At 56.9% G+C, this 17385-nt stretch overlaps 6 protein-coding genes across 6 annotated transcripts; 4 read left to right on the plus strand and 2 right to left on the minus strand.

Annotated features, from left to right (window-relative positions):
- Positions 1–409: 409 nt before the first annotated feature.
- On the plus strand, positions 410–2448 carry EX895_000133 (uncharacterized protein; the record flags this gene model as incomplete). The annotated part of the gene is made up of 2 exons (XM_029880734.1): positions 410–498; positions 687–2448. 2 exons carry the CDS (start codon positions 410–412, stop codon positions 2446–2448), a joined length of 1851 nt encoding a protein of 616 aa, XP_029742120.1.
- A 1228-nt stretch (positions 2449–3676) lies between these two features.
- EX895_000134 (uncharacterized protein) lies at positions 3677–5512 on the plus strand (the record flags this gene model as incomplete). Its single annotated transcript, XM_029880735.1, has 1 exon — positions 3677–5512. One exon carries the CDS (start codon positions 3677–3679, stop codon positions 5510–5512), a length of 1836 nt encoding a protein of 611 aa, XP_029742121.1.
- An 82-nt stretch (positions 5513–5594) lies between these two features.
- EX895_000135 (uncharacterized protein) lies at positions 5595–6395 on the minus strand (the record flags this gene model as incomplete). The annotated part of the gene is made up of 2 exons (XM_029880736.1): positions 5595–6234; positions 6301–6395. 2 exons carry the CDS (start codon positions 6393–6395, stop codon positions 5595–5597), a joined length of 735 nt encoding a protein of 244 aa, XP_029742122.1.
- Positions 6396–7678: 1283 nt separating this feature from the next.
- Positions 7679–9667, plus strand: EX895_000136 (uncharacterized protein; the record flags this gene model as incomplete). The annotated part of the gene is made up of 3 exons (XM_029880737.1): positions 7679–7691; positions 7770–7922; positions 8211–9667. 3 exons carry the CDS (start codon positions 7679–7681, stop codon positions 9665–9667), a joined length of 1623 nt encoding a protein of 540 aa, XP_029742123.1.
- Positions 9668–12359: 2692 nt separating this feature from the next.
- EX895_000137 (uncharacterized protein) lies at positions 12360–15763 on the plus strand (the record flags this gene model as incomplete). Its single annotated transcript, XM_029880738.1, has 3 exons — positions 12360–12599; positions 12695–12759; positions 12856–15763. The coding sequence occupies 3 exons, from the start codon at positions 12360–12362 to the stop codon at positions 15761–15763; spliced, it is 3213 nt and encodes a 1070-aa protein (XP_029742124.1).
- A 235-nt stretch (positions 15764–15998) lies between these two features.
- EX895_000138 (uncharacterized protein) lies at positions 15999–17324 on the minus strand (the record flags this gene model as incomplete). Its single annotated transcript, XM_029880739.1, has 1 exon — positions 15999–17324. One exon carries the CDS (start codon positions 17322–17324, stop codon positions 15999–16001), a length of 1326 nt encoding a protein of 441 aa, XP_029742125.1.
- Between the last annotated feature and the right edge of the window lie 61 nt (positions 17325–17385).

A 17385-nucleotide genomic window follows, 5' to 3' on the forward strand; every position in this document is an offset into this window, starting at 1 on the left:
AAGACTAAACTCAAATCTGCCAGGCTGCTTTCTAGTCGAGTGCCTCTGTTGCATTGTCGCCCGTGCCTTGCCCCGTGCTGGTGGAACCCCGCGCTTCTGTCGCTCAGTGATTGGCTCTCCCGCAATCTCGTTCGCATAGCGACGCAGCGTCAGACGCAGCCAGACCTCAGCCGCCACTTGATCAATCCATAATTAGGGCTCTCTTCCCCATCTCGCGCTCCCATCTTCTCTGTCACCACCAACTCACTCGTTGAAGCCACTATCGACGAGACCTATACCCATCCTCCCCTCCTACGGACAATCACTACATTTCCTCTCCCCTCTTCCTGCTCCGGCCTTTCAACTTTGGTACCGTTCGTCCTTGCTGACCGCTATCTAGCACGCAACACGTGAAGCAACCTTCTACAAGATGGCGACCAAGCACGTCTTTGACAGCTCTCAAGGGCTTGTAGACCGCAACCTGCGAGGTACTGTTGCGCTCAACCCTGCTCTGCGATAGTAAGTAGCTCTCCTCGAATTCCGCACTCTTTGCTCTTCGCTTTAATGTTGTTGGCGGCTTGAGAGAAGAGACGAGCAGGATTGCTTCGCCTTTCTGCCTTGCTTCCAGTCGTTTTCTCAGAGACCGAGTCGCTAATTTTAATCCTTCATTCGTGCCTCTGGTACTGGCTTCTGCTTTGATGCTGCAGCTACGCTCCTCACAAGGTCGTCTTTGACCCCACGCACGACAACAAGAAGGTAGCCGTCATCTCCGGAGGCGGTGCCGGTCACGAGCCTGCTCAGGCTGGTTTTGTCGGCAAGGGCATGCTCGCCGCCTGCATTTCCGGTGACGTTTTTGCTTCTCCCTCGGCGGCTCAGATCTGCTCTGGTATCGACCTCATCAATCACGATGCCGGCGTGGTGATGGTTGTGAACAACTACACAGGTGATTGCCTCCACTTTGGTCTTGCTGCTGAAAAGGCGCGCGCTGCGATGGCCTACTCTGGCAAGCAGGGCGGTGGCGTCGAAGCTGTGATTGTCGCTGATGACGTTGCCGTCGGCCGAAAGCGCGGTGGTCTCGTCGGCCGACGAGGTCTCGCTGGCAACATCTTTACCTGCAAGATTCTCGGTGCTGGTTCGGACAAAGGTCTGGACGTCAAGCGACTCGGCGAGCTCGGTCGTAACCTGATGGATAACATGGTTTCGATCGGCACTTCGCTTGACCACTGCCACGTCCCCGGACGACCCAAGGGGGCGGAGGAGCGTGGTGCTCTGGCCGAAGAGGCCGCCGAGCTCGGCATGGGTATCCACAACGAGCCTGGTTTCAAGCACATGGACAAGAAGCCCGAACCCGAGGCTCTCATCGGCGAGATGCTCGACCTGCTACTCAACCCGGACGACGCCGACCGTGCCTACACTCCCTTTGACAAGGACGACGCGCCTGTTCTGTTCATCAACAACCTCGGTGGCATGAGCCAGCTCGAGATGAACGCCATCACCGATCTCACCATCGAGCTGCTCGAGAGCAAGTGGAGCCTGCACCCTTGCCGCGTGCTCAGCGGTCCGTACATGACCTCGCTCAATGCCCCGGGCTTTGGCATCTCGCTCATCAACCAAAAGCGTTTCGAAAAGAACACGGGCCAGAGCCTGCTCGAGCTGCTCGACTACCCCACCACCGCCTACTCGTGGCTGGGTGTGCAGACCGGCTGGGGTGGCTCGCACGGCCATCCACGCGACCGCAAGGCCGAGGAGAAGGAAGCCGACGACCACCTCCAATCGGTTCGCAAGGCCGGTGGATCGGTCAGCGGACTGGCCGACCCTGGCGCGTCGTCCAACGGTCCTGCCAACCCAGATCCGGAGCTGGTCAAGAAGGCCATTATCGCTGCATGCGACGCCACGGTCGAGATCGAGCCTACGCTGACGCGCTACGACACGATTGTCGGTGACGGCGACTGCGGTGAGACGCTGGCTCAGGCTGGTAACGAGGTCAAGAAGGCGCTCCAGAAAGGCGAGATCCCCGTCGACAATGCGGCCGGTACGCTGATCGCCATTGGCGAGGTGCTCGAGTACGCCATGGGTGGTACTTCGGGTGCCATCTATGCGCTCTTCTTTGCTGGCCTGGTGCAGTCGCTTCTGTCGCAGCCCAAGGGAGCGCAGGCCGACTCCAAGGTGTGGGGCAAGGCGGCTCTGGATGCGCTCGAGAACCTGGGACGTTACACCCCTGCTCGTCCTGGCGACCGAACGCTGGTGGATGCGCTGGACCCCTTCTGCCGCGCCTTAGGTGCTGGCAAGTCGATCACTGAAGCGGTGGACGCCTCCAAGGTCGGTGCCGAGAAGACGCAGGCGATGACTCCGCGTCTGGGGCGTGCAACGTACGTGGGCAGCAAGGACCAGGGCGAGATGCCTCCTGACCCGGGCGCATGGGGTATCTGGGCGCTCACCGACGGTCTTCGAAAGGGTCTGAGCCAGTAAATGTGCACAATATCGTCGCAATCAACTCGACTCGATAGCTTCTGCATGTACATAGCCAAGACTACAGATCAATGCATTCCCTCACATCCCTCATGTCTTACTGTCTGCAATGCGTGTGGTTTTCAGCTCGAAGTCGCATGCAATGCTCTATGATTCTGCTGCAGGGAAGTCTGCTCGTGGTCAAACGACTTTGCCAAAACAACACACAGCACGTCGGATTGCTCAGCCGCCCGGCAAGCGCATTCTAAGCTGCAACCCGCTGATCGAATGCATGTGCCTGCAGAAGTGGCTCTACAGAAACGTGCATCTGTTCGGGTTTCTTTTTCTTTTTCAATTTCTTTTTCAATTTCTTTTTCAATTTCTGTCGATCCGTTTGCTTGAGCTGTCGGAAGTGTAACGACCAGTGAGCTCTCCACGTCAAAACACGACACAGAATGAACTGACTCTGACGAACGCATGCTCGTAAAACCTCTCCTTTGGATGGTAACCTGCGTGCTCTTGATCTCTTGAACTTTTAGAACTGAGACTGTGGAGCTGTGATTTGAGGTCATGCCGTGCCAAGCCGAACAAGGCATCATGACGGTGGAGGGTAAGACGGCGAGGCGAGTGGCCAAACTGTTGCCGGAGCGAGCGGCAGTAAGCAAACGTAACCCCGATCAAGTGGAGAAACGGAAAATAATCTGAGACAGACTCGACCCAAAATATTAAACGCTAGTTTAGATGAGGAATTCTGTAAGTTTGATTGAGCGCTGACCTCCTCCCCTTGCCCGCAAAGACCATCCTCTCCTGCCCTTCGTCCCGCTGTCATCGTTCTGTTTTCCGATCTCCGTTCACTTTCGTCAAGGCAGGCCTCTCTTCAGAAGCATAGAAACCGAGCATTCATACCCTTCCTTCTCATTGCGATACCCCTAAGGACTCCATTGTCTAAGACAATCACCTGCCTCGAGCCTAAAGCAACCCACTCTCTTCATCACAGCACAACATCGTCCCCCACTTGCATCATCGGCACTGAGATTCGATCGCACTCAGCCTCAACTGCCTGATTGAACCGTACATCTTGGCTGCATTGCTGGCAAGATCGTAGCTGCAAGACGAGACGAAACAGAGCAAGACCACGCGCTTCGAAGCTCATCGACAGGTTCCCATTTCTCTGCATTCGCAGTAACGCGAAGCCACATTCACTCGACCTTCTTCCGGGATAGATACCCCCTCATTACGGATCGTAGCCATGCCTCGGTTGAAAGTGCAGGTCGGCCCCGACCGCTTCCACATGGAAGACTGCCGTCTCAACGATACCCAACGACCGCACGAGATCGACACCGAGCACTTTGTCGGCCGCGTCCTCGTTCGCATCCTCGATGCTCCAGGTGCCAAGGAAGGCGAGCCCGGCCGCGAATACTTCGAAGGCCGTTCGCGCAAGTTTTGCATCCAGATCGAAGGCCGCTTCAAGCAGCGATGGAACGGCAACGACGTGCTCTTTGGCACTGATTTCGACAGGTTCGTGGACTTCCCTCGCGCTCCCTTTAACGCCGGTATGCGCGTGGCCAAGTACATTGATCCCTGCACATTCTACGAGCTTCACCCGGATTCAGGCAGACCGTACATCATGTCGCCCTACATTGCGTGCATGAATACCTTTTGCGCCTGGCCCGCCCCTTCGCGTGCACACGACGCCGTAGTGGTGCTCCGACACACCCACCGCGCCAACACACCGGACAGCTCTCGTCCCTCGACGCCGCTCATCGATCCCGAAAAGTCCACCAAGAATCCTCAGAACGCGCTCGTTGCCAGCCCGCATGCGAGCGGCGACGAAGACGAAGGCGACATTGTACCGCGCGAAGCGCTCGACCGTCGTCGTAGCCTCAACGACAAGGCGGGCAATGCTACGGCAGCAAAGAAGAAGAAGGGCTGGTTCGGCGGGTTTGGAGGTGGTGGCAGCAGCCACGGCAAGGAGGAGCGCATCCTGAAAAAGTATTGGCGATTTGTGGGTTTCAAGGACGATCCGCGCGTCCGCGCTCTGCTTGAGGCGCACCATGCCAAGCTGCATGGCGGCAGACGCCCCTCTGATGGTCAGACCGACTCGAACCCCGATGGCTCCTTGTCCGCGACTCACGCTGTTGTCCGCCAGGGCAGTATCGCCAGTGTCGGCTCTAATGACGTACAGCACGGCCCCGCGGGGCAGACGCTCTCGGTCCTCGGAATTGGCAAAAGAGCAGAGATGGATCGCACCCCGGACCGTGCGCTCACGCCCAACCACGGCTACGCGGGTGGTGAAGACATGCCCGCGTCGCCGCAGGTTGGCAGCGGAAGCTTCAGTGACATTGGCGCCAATGAGATTGCTGCCGCTCCGCCTGCCGACGTCGATGAAGGACAGAGCAAAGCCGGACCCACGCTGGTGGCACCCAAACCTAAGCATGGTGTGGCAACACCGCTCGACGAGAGCGAGGTTGCTTTTGCCGCTGCTGCGCCTGCGCCTGCTCCCTCTTCGACCCTCCCCGCCACTTCGTCAGCTAAGAGTGGTGCTGCGAAGCCAGAGATGCCGCCACTGGAGCGCATCGCTACCTCGGTCCGTCACGAGATGGAAGAGTCGGCCAAATCGGATGGACTCAAGGACGGCGACTTCAAGCTGGCCGATACATTGGCGCACACGCACATCAGCCGGAGCAGCAGCGCTCAGGGTAGCACCAACGGCTCCACCGCCGCTGCGGCCCCTTCCAAGCTTGACGAGCAGCTCGGACCATGGCGCTTCGCGGACCCTGGCACAGACATGATCGAAGACAATGCGTTCATCTTCACGACTCAGTCGTTCCCCGTGCCGCGCCGTCGCAAGCACTTTGCTTCGGAGAAGAACCGTCTCGACTTCCACTACGATCCGGACGTCGTCTATGGCGCTTCGTTCTTCACGGATGCGATGGACTTCAACACGTTCAATCTGGGCATCGGTCCAGTCAAACTGAATGTTGCACGGTGGTTCAAGGACATGCCCGTGCGCTATACGCTCCGAAGCACCAAGGATGAGAACCTCACTTTTGCCACGACCAGCTTTCAGCTTGTAGACGAATAAGACCAACTTAGATGGCGTTTAACGAATAATAGAGCATCTTTGAATCATCACAACAAGCGTCGATGGTGGTACAGGATTGGAATCACTTGCCCTGGGCGGCGCCCTTTGCGAGGTCGGCGTCGAGCTGGGACTGTTTGGCCTGTCGGGCGAGCCTCATCTGGTTCTTCTTTGCGATTGTGTTGAAGTAGGTGCTGAGGATGAAGCGGATGAAGGTGAAGAAGGGCTCCCAGATGATGGCGGGGAGGTAGTTCTGGGCAACGGCGATGGTGATGGGGCTGGTGGTCCAGGTGACCTTCATGACGGGCCAGAAGGCGGCCTTGACGGCGCGCTTGATGTTGTCGACGCCGCGCGCGCCGTTGATGTAGGCCATGCACGTGAGGTAGACGCAGTTGGCAAACACCGAGACGGTGAGGTTCGAGGTGATGATCTGGAGGATCTTGTCGCGGGTGGTGGTGCGACCGGCAAAGGCCTTTTGCAGGAGGCCGGTGAGAACGTGACCCATGGGTGCCGAGATGAAGAAGCCGTAGATGAACATCTTGAGTGCACGCTCGTTGATTCCGAGCTTGGCGGCGTAAGCTTGCAGCAGACCGACGGGGTTCTGTTTCGCCTGGCGCTTCTTCTCGTCCAGAGACGAGGGGGTCTTGGTCGCGGTGGGTGCCACGCCAGCGATATGGCCGGCGAGCACTTCGGCGAGCGCAGACAGAACACCGGACGTGAGCATCCTGTTGAGAGGGTATAGGTAGTCAGCATGTCTGTTTGCATCAGACAAAAGCCGGTTAGGCACTCACTTTGTGCGAAGCGGGTTAGCGGCCAGCGCCGAAAGGTAGCCCAGCAACAGCGGGTTGGTCGCCAGCGACGACGGCTTGGAAACGACGGTCGACATTTCTGTATGATGATGATAGGTTGATGGTGATGAGAAGGCAATGTCAGTCCACGCGATCCCAAGATGATTCGATAAAATTGGAGGAGCTCGGACATAGCCGACGATGTTTGTTGGGCATCGTGTTCGGCACCTCGGCCGTGCGCGCGGTCGGCATGGTGCTACCCGTACGTGGACGTGTCCACCCTGCTCTGACCACCTGCACTGTCCCTGATATGAATATCGCATCCTCCGAAGCCGTGTCGTTGGCATCACTCACTTTTGGTGATCTTCGAGTAGGCGGAGATGAGAAACAGGGTTGAACAGCAATTTAGAATCCCTTCAATACGTGAGATGAGAGATTGGACGTGTCTTTGACGTGAGCGGTTCCGGGTTTCGAGGTGTGCTCAACGTGATGGTGATGGTGTTGACGGAAGCGGGCACTGACGGTAACGAGCTCCAAGTTGAGCTGATGCTCTTGCTCTTCAAGGGTCTGGCGCGCTCGATCCGAGGCTTTTTTGGTGTGTCTCTCTCCACAGTCTTTGTGTGCTGGAAACGTGCACGTCCACCGTTGCTCTTCTGCTCTTCTGCTTTCGAACAAACGGGCTCGGTGTCGGGCGCATAACCGGAATACCCGGTTCATCTCGTCCGCCTCTCGCCCCACACAATCGTGGTTCCTGGATTGCATCTTGCCGGGTAGCTGACCAGGCATCAATATAGGCTTTGGTCAAACGAGCCTCGGTCTTCAATTCGCGGCAAATCCCCCAAAACCGTCTGGCCTTGAACATCTTACTTGGCCGCAACAGTGCTGAAAGCAGTCTTGCTCGCGCTTCACATGGCCCGAAGAACAGACCTCTGACATGGACATCACTACGTTGGGCCATGTGCATTTCTAAGCGCTGGCTCCAAGAGCATTTTGCGGGGAAAACAGAGCACTGAGCGCGTTCCCATCGAGGTGCGGCCGTGTTGCAGCTAGAACTCGCCCCACCAATTTCGCACGAGATTGCCCTAGTAAGGCACCGCGTTCTCGGCAAAGGCGGCTGGGGCGGCGCAGCCCTTTCTTTGGTGCTCCGCAACGCGAGTTCAACAATCCCGATCGGCATTTACCTCCCGATGCTGTATCGTGCGACAAACTCAGCACAGACGAAAAATTGCCGACGCGAAGCTCATCTCGTCCAACATTTTGGAAGCTCTCTCTGCTCGATGCGATTTCGCATCCACACTTTTGATCGAACACCATCAACACACCAGCTGTCTCTCTTTCTGTACCAGCTACTTGTCGCAGAAAGGCAAGGCTACAGCAAGACATGTTCTGTGCAAGTAAGTCTGGTCTCCAGTCTTAGCTCCTTCCTTTCGCAGCTGCTGACTTTCTGCCTCGCTCTTGTTTTCACCCAACAGTCTCGGGAGAGCCGCCCAAGGTGCCGGTCGTGTCCAAAAAGAGCGGCCTCGTATACGAACAGCGTCTCATCCACAAATACATCAACGACAATGGCAAGGACCCAGTCACGGGTGACACACTCGAACTGGACGATCTGATCGAGATCAAGTCAAGTAAGTTCTGTGCCGACTCTACACAGTATCCCGGATCGTGCTACGATGCGAGTTATCAAGGATGAAATCGCTTTCTCAAAAACTACATATCAACTAGAAGCTGTTGATGAGCCTCCGGGCTACGACTATACCACGAGTTCTGACCACCAACCAGCGCGAGCACAGCAACGGCCCCGCTTTTCGCATCAGTCTCACGATCCTGGATGCTGTCGATGACATGAGCTCAGAAGCACTTTCTGACACGTGTTTGCTTTTTTGTCTTTTGCTTCGACTTTGCTACCCTCTCAGGTCCCAAGACGGCCGTACCGCGTCCACCACAGCACAGTTCGATCCCATCGCTACTCACATCCTTGCAAAACGAGTACGATGCCATCATTCTCGAAACGTTCACGCTCAAGAAGCATTACGACAACTTGCGGCAGGAGCTGGCGCACGCTCTCTACGCCAACGACGCTAGCGCACGAGTCATCGCAAGGTTGCTCAACGAGAGGGACCAGGCACGCGAAGCACTTGCTAGCATCCAGGGTACCATCGGTGCCGGACCGTCTTCGTCGCGAGTCGCCCACGATGTCGAGATGACTGACCCGACACACGCAGAGAACGGTTCCAGTGCCACTGCTGCTGCCGATTCAAGCGGTCTTCCCGCCGATGTTGTCGAGCTTATCGACTCGACGGCACAGAAGCTGTCATCGCAGCGAAAGGCCAAATCGAAACGCAAGGCGCCGGAGGGATATGCTACACAGGCCACCGTGGCCGAGTTTGCAGAAGTGCAGAGCCTGCCCTCGATGCATCATGCCAAGCCGGCTGGCGTCTCCTGCCTGATTCTGTCGGCGGACGGGAACGTGCTCGTTACTGGCGGAAACGACAAGAACGTACAGGTGTACGATCGCAAGGAGGATCAAGTGCTGGCAACGCTCAAAGGCCACACGAAACGAATCACGCACGTCGCTGTCACGGGTATCTCGGACGCACCTATTGGCCCTGAAGCCGCCACAGACGCAGCTGCACTGCCTAGCTACATTGTCTCTGCCAGCGAAGACGGCAAAGTCAAAGTGTGGGAGCCTACGGGCGCAACGGGAGCCAAGTCGCAAGCATATTCGCTGTCCAGCACGGCCGATGCTCACAAGAGCGAAGTGACCGGCATCGACATCCACCCTTCGGAGGCATTCTACGGATCTGCAGGCCGCGACGGAACCCTCTCGCTGCGTTCGCTCGCCGATGGTTCCGAACTCGTACGCATCGACCCTCAGCTGGGTGACTCTTACGAGTCGTTCGCGTTCCACCCGGATGGCCAGCTCGCTGCGACGGGTACCTCGACGGGCGCAATTCGCATCTGGGAGGTCAAATCGGGCGCCAATGCATCGACCATCCAGACCGAGCTGCCCGGCCGTGTTTCGTCGCTTCATTTCAGCGAAAATGGCTACTACCTGGCTGCAGCCAGCGATCAGGGCAAAGCGGTCGAAGTTTGGGATCTCCGAAAACTCACTGCTGTGGGTAAGCTGACGGTGGAGGAAGAAGGCGAGGGCGCCAAGAGCGGCGTGACAGCGGTCAAGTTTGATCCCTCGCTGCAGTTCTTGGCTGTGGCGACGGACAGCGTCAACGTGTACGCCAACAAGTCGTGGAACCACTTGGTCAAGGTGGAGGGAACACAAAAGCTGACGGGGTTGGCGTGGGATGCGAGACATGGGCAGGTGGTTGTTTCGAGTCTCGACCGCACGGTTCGCACCTTTGGAGTGGCGGCCTAATACATTGCCCTCTCGCCCTTGTACTTCTTTTGGAGTCTAATGTGATATCAGGACAGGGTATGTGTGTGCCCTTGTTCAATTTCTGCCTCTTCGTGTAGAGAGAAACCTTGCTTGTTGAGTGCCAGATGAACAAGGCTGCTGTCAGAATAAGGCTGGCAAGAGTGGCAGGGTGGGCAGGATTTATGGGGGCATCTTTTCCGAACCGAATTTCCTGCCATGGTATTTCGTAGATTTGGGCGCTTTTCCTTTTCTCCGGCGAGGTGACGTGACACACACGAGCGAAGAGCCGGGTCGGACATGAAGGATTCGCAGTGTTCCCGCACCATTCTCATTCCCGAAGGAAGTTTCCTTCTCCAGCTCTTTCGAGCCCCAGCGGCAGCTGGATTCCCTGTTGGCTTATGGCTTGTGGATATTGGCAGATGACTCGGATCGAAGGATTACCCTGCGGCGCAAGGCCGCGTACAGTACGATAACCCTTGGCGTTACGCATGCCGCGTTACGCGATGGTGGATCTTCCACATAGGGTGGGAGTTCAGGTATTGGCACCCCGACGATCATGCAAGAGTCAGCAAAGACCGATGGTTCGCACAACTGGCTGCCTTCTTCTTCGCTGCTGCTCGACGGTAAGAGCGCCGTAGAGAAACAAGTTAGAACGAAGAGCTACAACCTGGACGCTAACGATTTGCTCCGATGCTTTTGCCACCAACAAACATGAATGGCTAAACAGAACGGAAGGTAGACAACCAAACGGCTCCAGCTCCGGGCCATCAAGGGTCTGATCCGCCGCCAAGACAGACTTCAACGAGTCAATGAGTCAACGGCGAAGACGACGAACGACGAATGATGGACGACCATGACACACGCGGAGTATGAAAGCGGCGGGTCGGAAAATCCGAGGAAAGGGAGTTTCGGCCTTTCCGGTAAAAAAAGATTAAAAATAACATAAAATTGGAAACAGTGAAATGAAGATGAAAAGTTTCCAACCGATAAACAGAGCTTTAATTTCCCTGTTTGGACGCTAAGGCTCGCTTCGAAATTTGATTTCTCCTTGTCATCACGTTTGACACGTCTGCTTCTGCTTTCTGCTTCCATGGCCGCCCGCCCGCCATGTGGGATGGTCGCTTCAAACCGATGGAGCTCCTGCACAGTTGGTCTAGCGCGCCGCCCTTGGCGAAAAAGATCCGATCCTGCTGACCGACACCTGGTTTGTCGGAAGCTGCCAACGGCTCTGGTACCGCTCATGATCTCATGATCTCAGAGTTGTCGTCTCGGCGAATTTCGAGCTACAGTGAACATCGCTCAAGTTCTGACCCTTTTTGAACAAGCAAAGCATCGAGTGTGCCGTGGACGTAAGAAGCATACCTGATTAACGATGGCGCGTCTAGTTCGGCCGTTTCTGTGGGTTGCAGGGCAGGGGTATTTTTCGACTGTGAAAGTCGTGTGCATTCGAACCGCGTTTTTCTGATCACTTGGTCTTTGCCCTTCGTTTGTTTTCTCCACCTCCATGCAACTTGCTGCGCCTCCTCCGCACCTGCTTCGTCTCGGCGAGAACGAGAGTTCCGCAAGACCATACCTTTCCAATTGAGGTTTCGAAAGAGAATTAGCAACAGCAGAATCGATGTTTCTGCATTGCCAGAAAAAGAATTGACCGGCTCAAAGTCGAGTTGCTGCTTGTTACGCTCCGCTTTCTGTGCCGAGGCTCCGCGGAGAAAGCGAGGTGGGTTGCTTCGCCGTTCCGGATGTAGCGAGCGAGCATCTCCGCGGCAGCGCAAAGGAGATTTTTTTTAAACATTGATTGTGTTTGCGAAAAAATTTCAACTCCAGCCCGGTCCAGTGACGTTGTCCGAGACCGGTGCAAGATTTTACTTTGCGAGAGAGCCGACAATCTGGCGAAAGGACAACGTCCGAGTCGAAGCTCTTCAGAGTGGAGAGCTCTTCCTACATCACAGAGATCAGAGCAGTAAGAAGCGCTCCGAAAAGTACCGAGCTGTGGCGCAGGAGCTTTATTTATTTACCTGTCGATCCGAGCGACAGCCCTGCGCAGCACCTTTCTGCTTTTTTGAGCCAAGCGACACCAAGACGCGAACCAGAGCTTTATGGCTAGTCACAGTATCGCTAGCACCGACAATACTCCGCCGCCAAGTGTTCTTCTCAATCCTATTTCCGCTTACCTTGCCTTCTTCCGCCACCACCACCACCCCTCGTCATCACCACCAGTCATCGAAAGCATCGACAGACGTTCGACCTTATTCTCCTTGCTCTGTATATCCCGACCATTGTTCTTTACTCCACGTTCAGCGCGTTCGCCGACGTTTACATTGCATTGAACCCACCCTGACTCAATTCGGTCGGCCCCAGCTACCCTGGAACGCTCCCATCACGTTATCGCGACGCTCTCTCCTCTCGTCCCTCCAACGCGCACTTCATCTCGAGGTATCCACACTGCTCGCTGCCGAGAGCGACTTCCGAGCTGTGCCACCCTCCTTCACCGAGAAGAGCTCGAGGAGCCATCTCGACCGCATTTTCGACAACTTTGCCTCTACCTCGGTTGCAGTGAAACGTGCAAAGCCAGCCGCTTTAGCTCGAAAGTGTAGCCCCAGCGAGCCTCTACTCCTGCTGATCTCTCCACAGACGAGGGGCTACTGCCCTCCAGCGACCCGTTAGATAGCCTCCAAGGCCAAGTCGTGCAACCATGTTTAATCCCAACATGTACTCGCACAGCGCGCCGCCTCCGGTTGATGCTGTCTATCATCCCACGATGATGCCCTCCACGTCCAACTATCCTCCAGACATGGCCGTGCACACCATACCTTCCGCCTACTCAAATCACGACATGCCTACGCACGCAGCTGATATCTCGGCTGACACCACCAACAACGACGACGACGCAGAAGGTGCTGGCAAGAGGAGAAGAGTGCAGCGAGCTTGCGACGTGAGTTCTCAACCCTGAAGCAGCTAGACGGTCCTTTGGCGAAATCATTATACTGACGTTTTGTTTCCCGATCTCTCAATCTCCTTACCACTCAGACATGTCGAAAGAAAAAGGTTCGCTGCGATGGTCTCCAACCAGAAAAGGGCGCCTGCACTAATTGGTAAGTTGTACTCTCCCGTCAGCATTTACCGTGACGAGCGATCCGCAGCTGACAAAGCTTGCTATCGTCTTCCTCTTTGTCATCGCCTCCCTCCAGCGCCAGCTACGGCTACGAATGCACTTTCGTCGATGCTGCCAGAAAGCGCGCCCCGCCTCGCAGCTATGTCGAGGCCATCGAGGCTCGTATCATCAAGATGGAACAGCTGATTGCCTCACTCGCGCCGGGCGTCGACTTTACTGACCGCATCGGCAAGCCTATCAGGCGGCCAGATGAAAAGGGCGACGAGCCCAACCCCGACGCCAGGCCCTCTTCCCAGGAAGAGTCATCGCCAAAACAGGAACTCAAACCGATCGACCCTATATCGCTCGCCCGTGCCAACAGCCTTTGTGGGCCCGGCGTGACTATCTCGCAGATGCTATCGCCCTCTCATGTCAAGTCACGCAACAACTCGGAATCCGACGTGACTCCCACAAGCGATGAAGATTCCGAGGATGACGTTGCCTTCATCCAAAGCAGGGTCAGCAACATCCGTTTGCAACCCCATCTGGCCGTCCCTTCGAGCTCTGCCACATTTGATAGCAGCTCCTCCGAGCGCTTGATCGTCGGTGACCACGTTCGAGCCGAAGACATTCCTCACGCCGCGCCCACGCACAAGTTCATCGGCAAGGCCAGTGCCATGCACTCGCTCCCCATCCTCGAGAGGCTCAGCAGCAAAAGTTCCCACGAACTCGGCGTTCACCCCAAAGGAGCTCGTCCGGAGTATTGGTCCGTACCCTCCGGTTTCATAGACCCGCCCACCGATCCAGCTGTCGCCATCTTGGCCTGGCCCGAACCGGATCTCGCTGATAAGCTGCTCGATGCTTTCTTTGGCCGCATCAATCGCGAGTTTCCCGTGATCAACGAGTCGCTCTTCCGCCACGAATATGCTAATAAGCCTGAACTTCGCAGCGAGCCTGAATGGCTTGCACTCTCCTTCTGCGTCTTTATGATGGGCAGCAGCTACGTCGACGACGTCAGGGTGAGGGCTGACCCCAACGACAAGCACTCAAGCGGCATGCATTGGTGGCAGGCGGCCAAAAACCTCTTTTTCCGCTTTGGGAACGTGGACAAGCCGCTTTGGCTCATTCAGTGCCTGCTGCTTTCCACTCTCTTCCAACTAGGCATTCCCATCTCGGCGTCTCACTCGTGGATCTTGCTCGGAGGCGCCATCCGCGTCTTGCTTGACGTGGGAGCGCATCGAAAGCATACCGCAAAGAAGTTGCGCTTGTCCAGGCTAGACGAGGAGACTTACAAGCGCGTGTTCTGGGTGGCGTACAGTCTGGATCGCGAATGCGCTGGATCACTGGGCAGACCGATCATGTTGCAAGACGAGGACATTGACGTCGAGCTGCCCATCGAGATTGACGACGAGTATCTCTTCAACACGCCCGATGCAGAGCCTCTGCCAGCGCAGCCCAAAGACAAACCTGCGTTCATCAGCGGCTTTCTCTGCTCGTTGCGGCTTGACGAAATTGTGGGGCGTACGCTCAAGACGGTCTACGCGCTGCACAAGACCAAGATCCGTTTTGGCATCAACTCGAAAGATTGGGACGAGCGCCTGGTTTCGGAGATCGACTCGGCTCTCAACATTTGGCTCGATACGGTCCCACCGCATCTGCGCTACGATCCCCACGAACGCAACGATGAGTGGTTGCTGCAGTCGTCGCTGCTCTACTCCAAGTACTACAACTGTCAGATTTTGGTACATCGACCCTTCATTCCGGCCAAGAAGAGTGCCAACGAAAAGTCGATTCTCAACTTCCCCTCTCTCGCCATCTGCACCAACGCGGCACGCAGCATCAGCCATTTGGTCAGTAACCTCAAGGATCGCAACCTGCACAGCCAAATCGGCATTCCTGTGGGCTTCCGATCCGTGTCGGCCAGTAGCATTCTCTTGATGGTGGTGTGGGGCGCCAAGCGGAATGGCGGACGGGTCTCGAGCTCGGCCACAACAGATCTGCGGCGCTCGATCGACGTTTTGAGGACGATGGAAGAACAATGGCAGTTCTGCGGCAAGGCGGTTGACATTCTCGAGTCGATCATGGCGTCGACGCATGTGAGTGTACCGAGGAGCGTCTCGCAAACCGAGCATGGCGTGAAGCGGTCGCGCGACGGCGCTGAAGTGCACGACGTCCAAGTGGAAGACGAGGCAACATCGGCGAAGCAAACGCAAGACGTCGCAGCCGGAGGGAAGTCGTCGGGTAAGCAGGCGCGGCAAGGTCGAAGCAAGGCAGAAACTGCGCATGCAGGCGGCGAAGACGGCCACCCGTTGTCGCCGGAAGCGAGGCACTTGCCGATGTCGACACAACAGTTGGCGTCGTTGACGCCGCAGTCGAGCGACGAGCATTCGCCTCGGTCGGCGAAAAACCTTTCGCTTGGCCAAGCCGGCAACGGACAAGCTGTTAACGGCAGCGATCCGTTTGGACCCAAGACGCCACAGCCTTCGCAGAGTGCACGCATGCGCACGCTGAGCGGCGCCACGGGCTTGCCGGCGTCTCTGTCGTTCGGCCTCATGACGCCATCGGCCGGTGTGCATTGGGGTACGAATCTGACTGAGCCTGATTACCTCAATGGTCCGCACTCGGGGGTGTACAGCCAATCCATCCCCGCGGTGACGCCGAGCATCTTCGACAATCTAGGCTTGAGCGGCGGCGTCGACGATGTGATGCAGGCCTCCGTGGGAAACATGCCAGACATGTCGCAGTTCGGATTTGCTAACAGCCCGGCCGCAACCGGTGTGGCCGGGTTCGGTGGGGCTGCGGGTGACGTATTTGGGGGTGGTCTGGAGCAGTTCTATGCTGCTGGTGCGCAGGGGGTTGGGGGCAGTGGGGACACGCCGAATTCGGATGGAAGTGGTGGCTTGGCCAGCTATGCGTTCGAGCTTCTGCAGAACCAGAGCGTGTGGAATCTGGATGATGATTCGCTCAACTTGTTGCAGCAGAGGAGTCGGCAGCAGCGGCAATGATGGTGTTCTCTCTCTCTCTCTCTCTCTCTCTCTCTCTCTCTCTCTTTGTGTCTAATCCATGTAACCTTACCACATCTGTATCACTTTCTCGTTTTGACGGTTCGAATGCTTCACGGGCCGCTTTCTCACCTCTCAGTGTTTCTCTGTGTGTGAGAATATGAATGTGCAGTTGAAGGTTGAGTCGCGTTGGTACGATAAGCGAAAGGGGTATAGTATTACAATGCGGCTCTGGCCCTTAGATGACGAACACGCGGGTCCTGCGTAGTCCACCGGGACCGGCGGACCCTCTGACGCCAGACGTGAGTGCTGGCGGGTGTTTGCGCTGCAGCCGCGCGAACGCTTCGTGGATGTGCGATGCGAGCAGCGGTGTCTCGACGGTAGGTGGCAGGGTAAAGAGCGTACACAGTTCGTCGTCTTGTTTGGTTGGGATGGGTTCGGGGTCGCCGCTGGTGGTAGTTGTGGTGGAATCGGCGGCGGCGGCAGCGGTGAGCGTTTGGTCTGCACTGTCGTCGGCGTCATCGGCGAGCTTGGGTTTCTTGTCGGCGGTGTCGGCAGAGTCGCTCGGGTCGTCGTGAGGGCGCTTGGTGGGGCTGCTGGAGGAGGGAATTGGGCCGGCGGCGGCGGCGGCGGTGGTGGTAGTCGTGGTGGCTGTGCTGATGGCGGTGGCAGTGGTAGTGCTTTGGGCTACTCGCTGCTGCTGTTGCTGTTGGGCGTCAGCGCGGATTCTCGCGGCTTTTTGCTCTTCCAGACTCTTCTTGATGGCCACAGCGCCGATACATAGCTCGCGGACAACTTCGAAGGCCAAGAAACCGAGGATGTCGATAATGTCGTCGTTGGGTTTGACATCCAAGTAGGCGCTGGCATTGATGAACTCTCTGAACTTTTTCGACTTGCGAAAGGTAAAACTGGCCTGCCTGCATTCCGAGTAGTGAACGTATTCTTCCCTCGTCATGCGGCGAGTGGCTTCGTCGGCATCCTTGAGTCGCTGCATAGACGCTTCGTGCGCTTCGAGGTCGTCGTCATCCTCGTCTTCGTCCCCGTCCGCATTGGGCAGCGCTAGAACGTGCTCCGAATAGATCGACGAAATCTCCCACGGCAGGCGGATCTTCATCTTTGTAGCTTTGACCGCCCCGCCGTCCATGCCGGTAGGATCGTCGAGTGCGTCCATCTCGGTCGCCCCGCCTGGTGCTCCACCGGAATCACCCGAGTCCTTGGCGTTCTTGCGAACGTCCTTCCACGAGAGATAGGTGCGCAAACGATTGACCTTGGCGCGGTCGTAGCGGATGAGGAAGATGAGGTCTTCCGACGAAAGATACTTCGACGCCCGCCGCTGCGAGAGTCGGCGCGACTGGATTATCATCTCGATGGTCTGGCTGCGGACGATATCCTCGACGAGTTTGGTCACTTCGGGTGCCGGGTCGACGACGTCGGCGAAGACAAACATCATCTGCGAGATCTCGACCTGGTATCGGTATTCGGGGGCGGGGGCATCGGTGGGGTCGGTGTCTGCTCCGAGTGCACCGAGGAAGGAGCCATTGGTCGATGCGGCTGCTTTTGACATAGTGACGCGCGCCGAAGCTGGGTCTGCGGCAGTCAGGGTTCAGACAGCGATGTGGTCGAGA

This window comes from Sporisorium graminicola, chromosome SGRAM_1 (assembly GCF_005498985.1).
Source record: "Sporisorium graminicola strain CBS 10092 chromosome SGRAM_1, whole genome shotgun sequence".
Lineage (NCBI taxonomy): Eukaryota > Fungi > Basidiomycota > Ustilaginomycetes > Ustilaginales > Ustilaginaceae > Sporisorium > Sporisorium graminicola.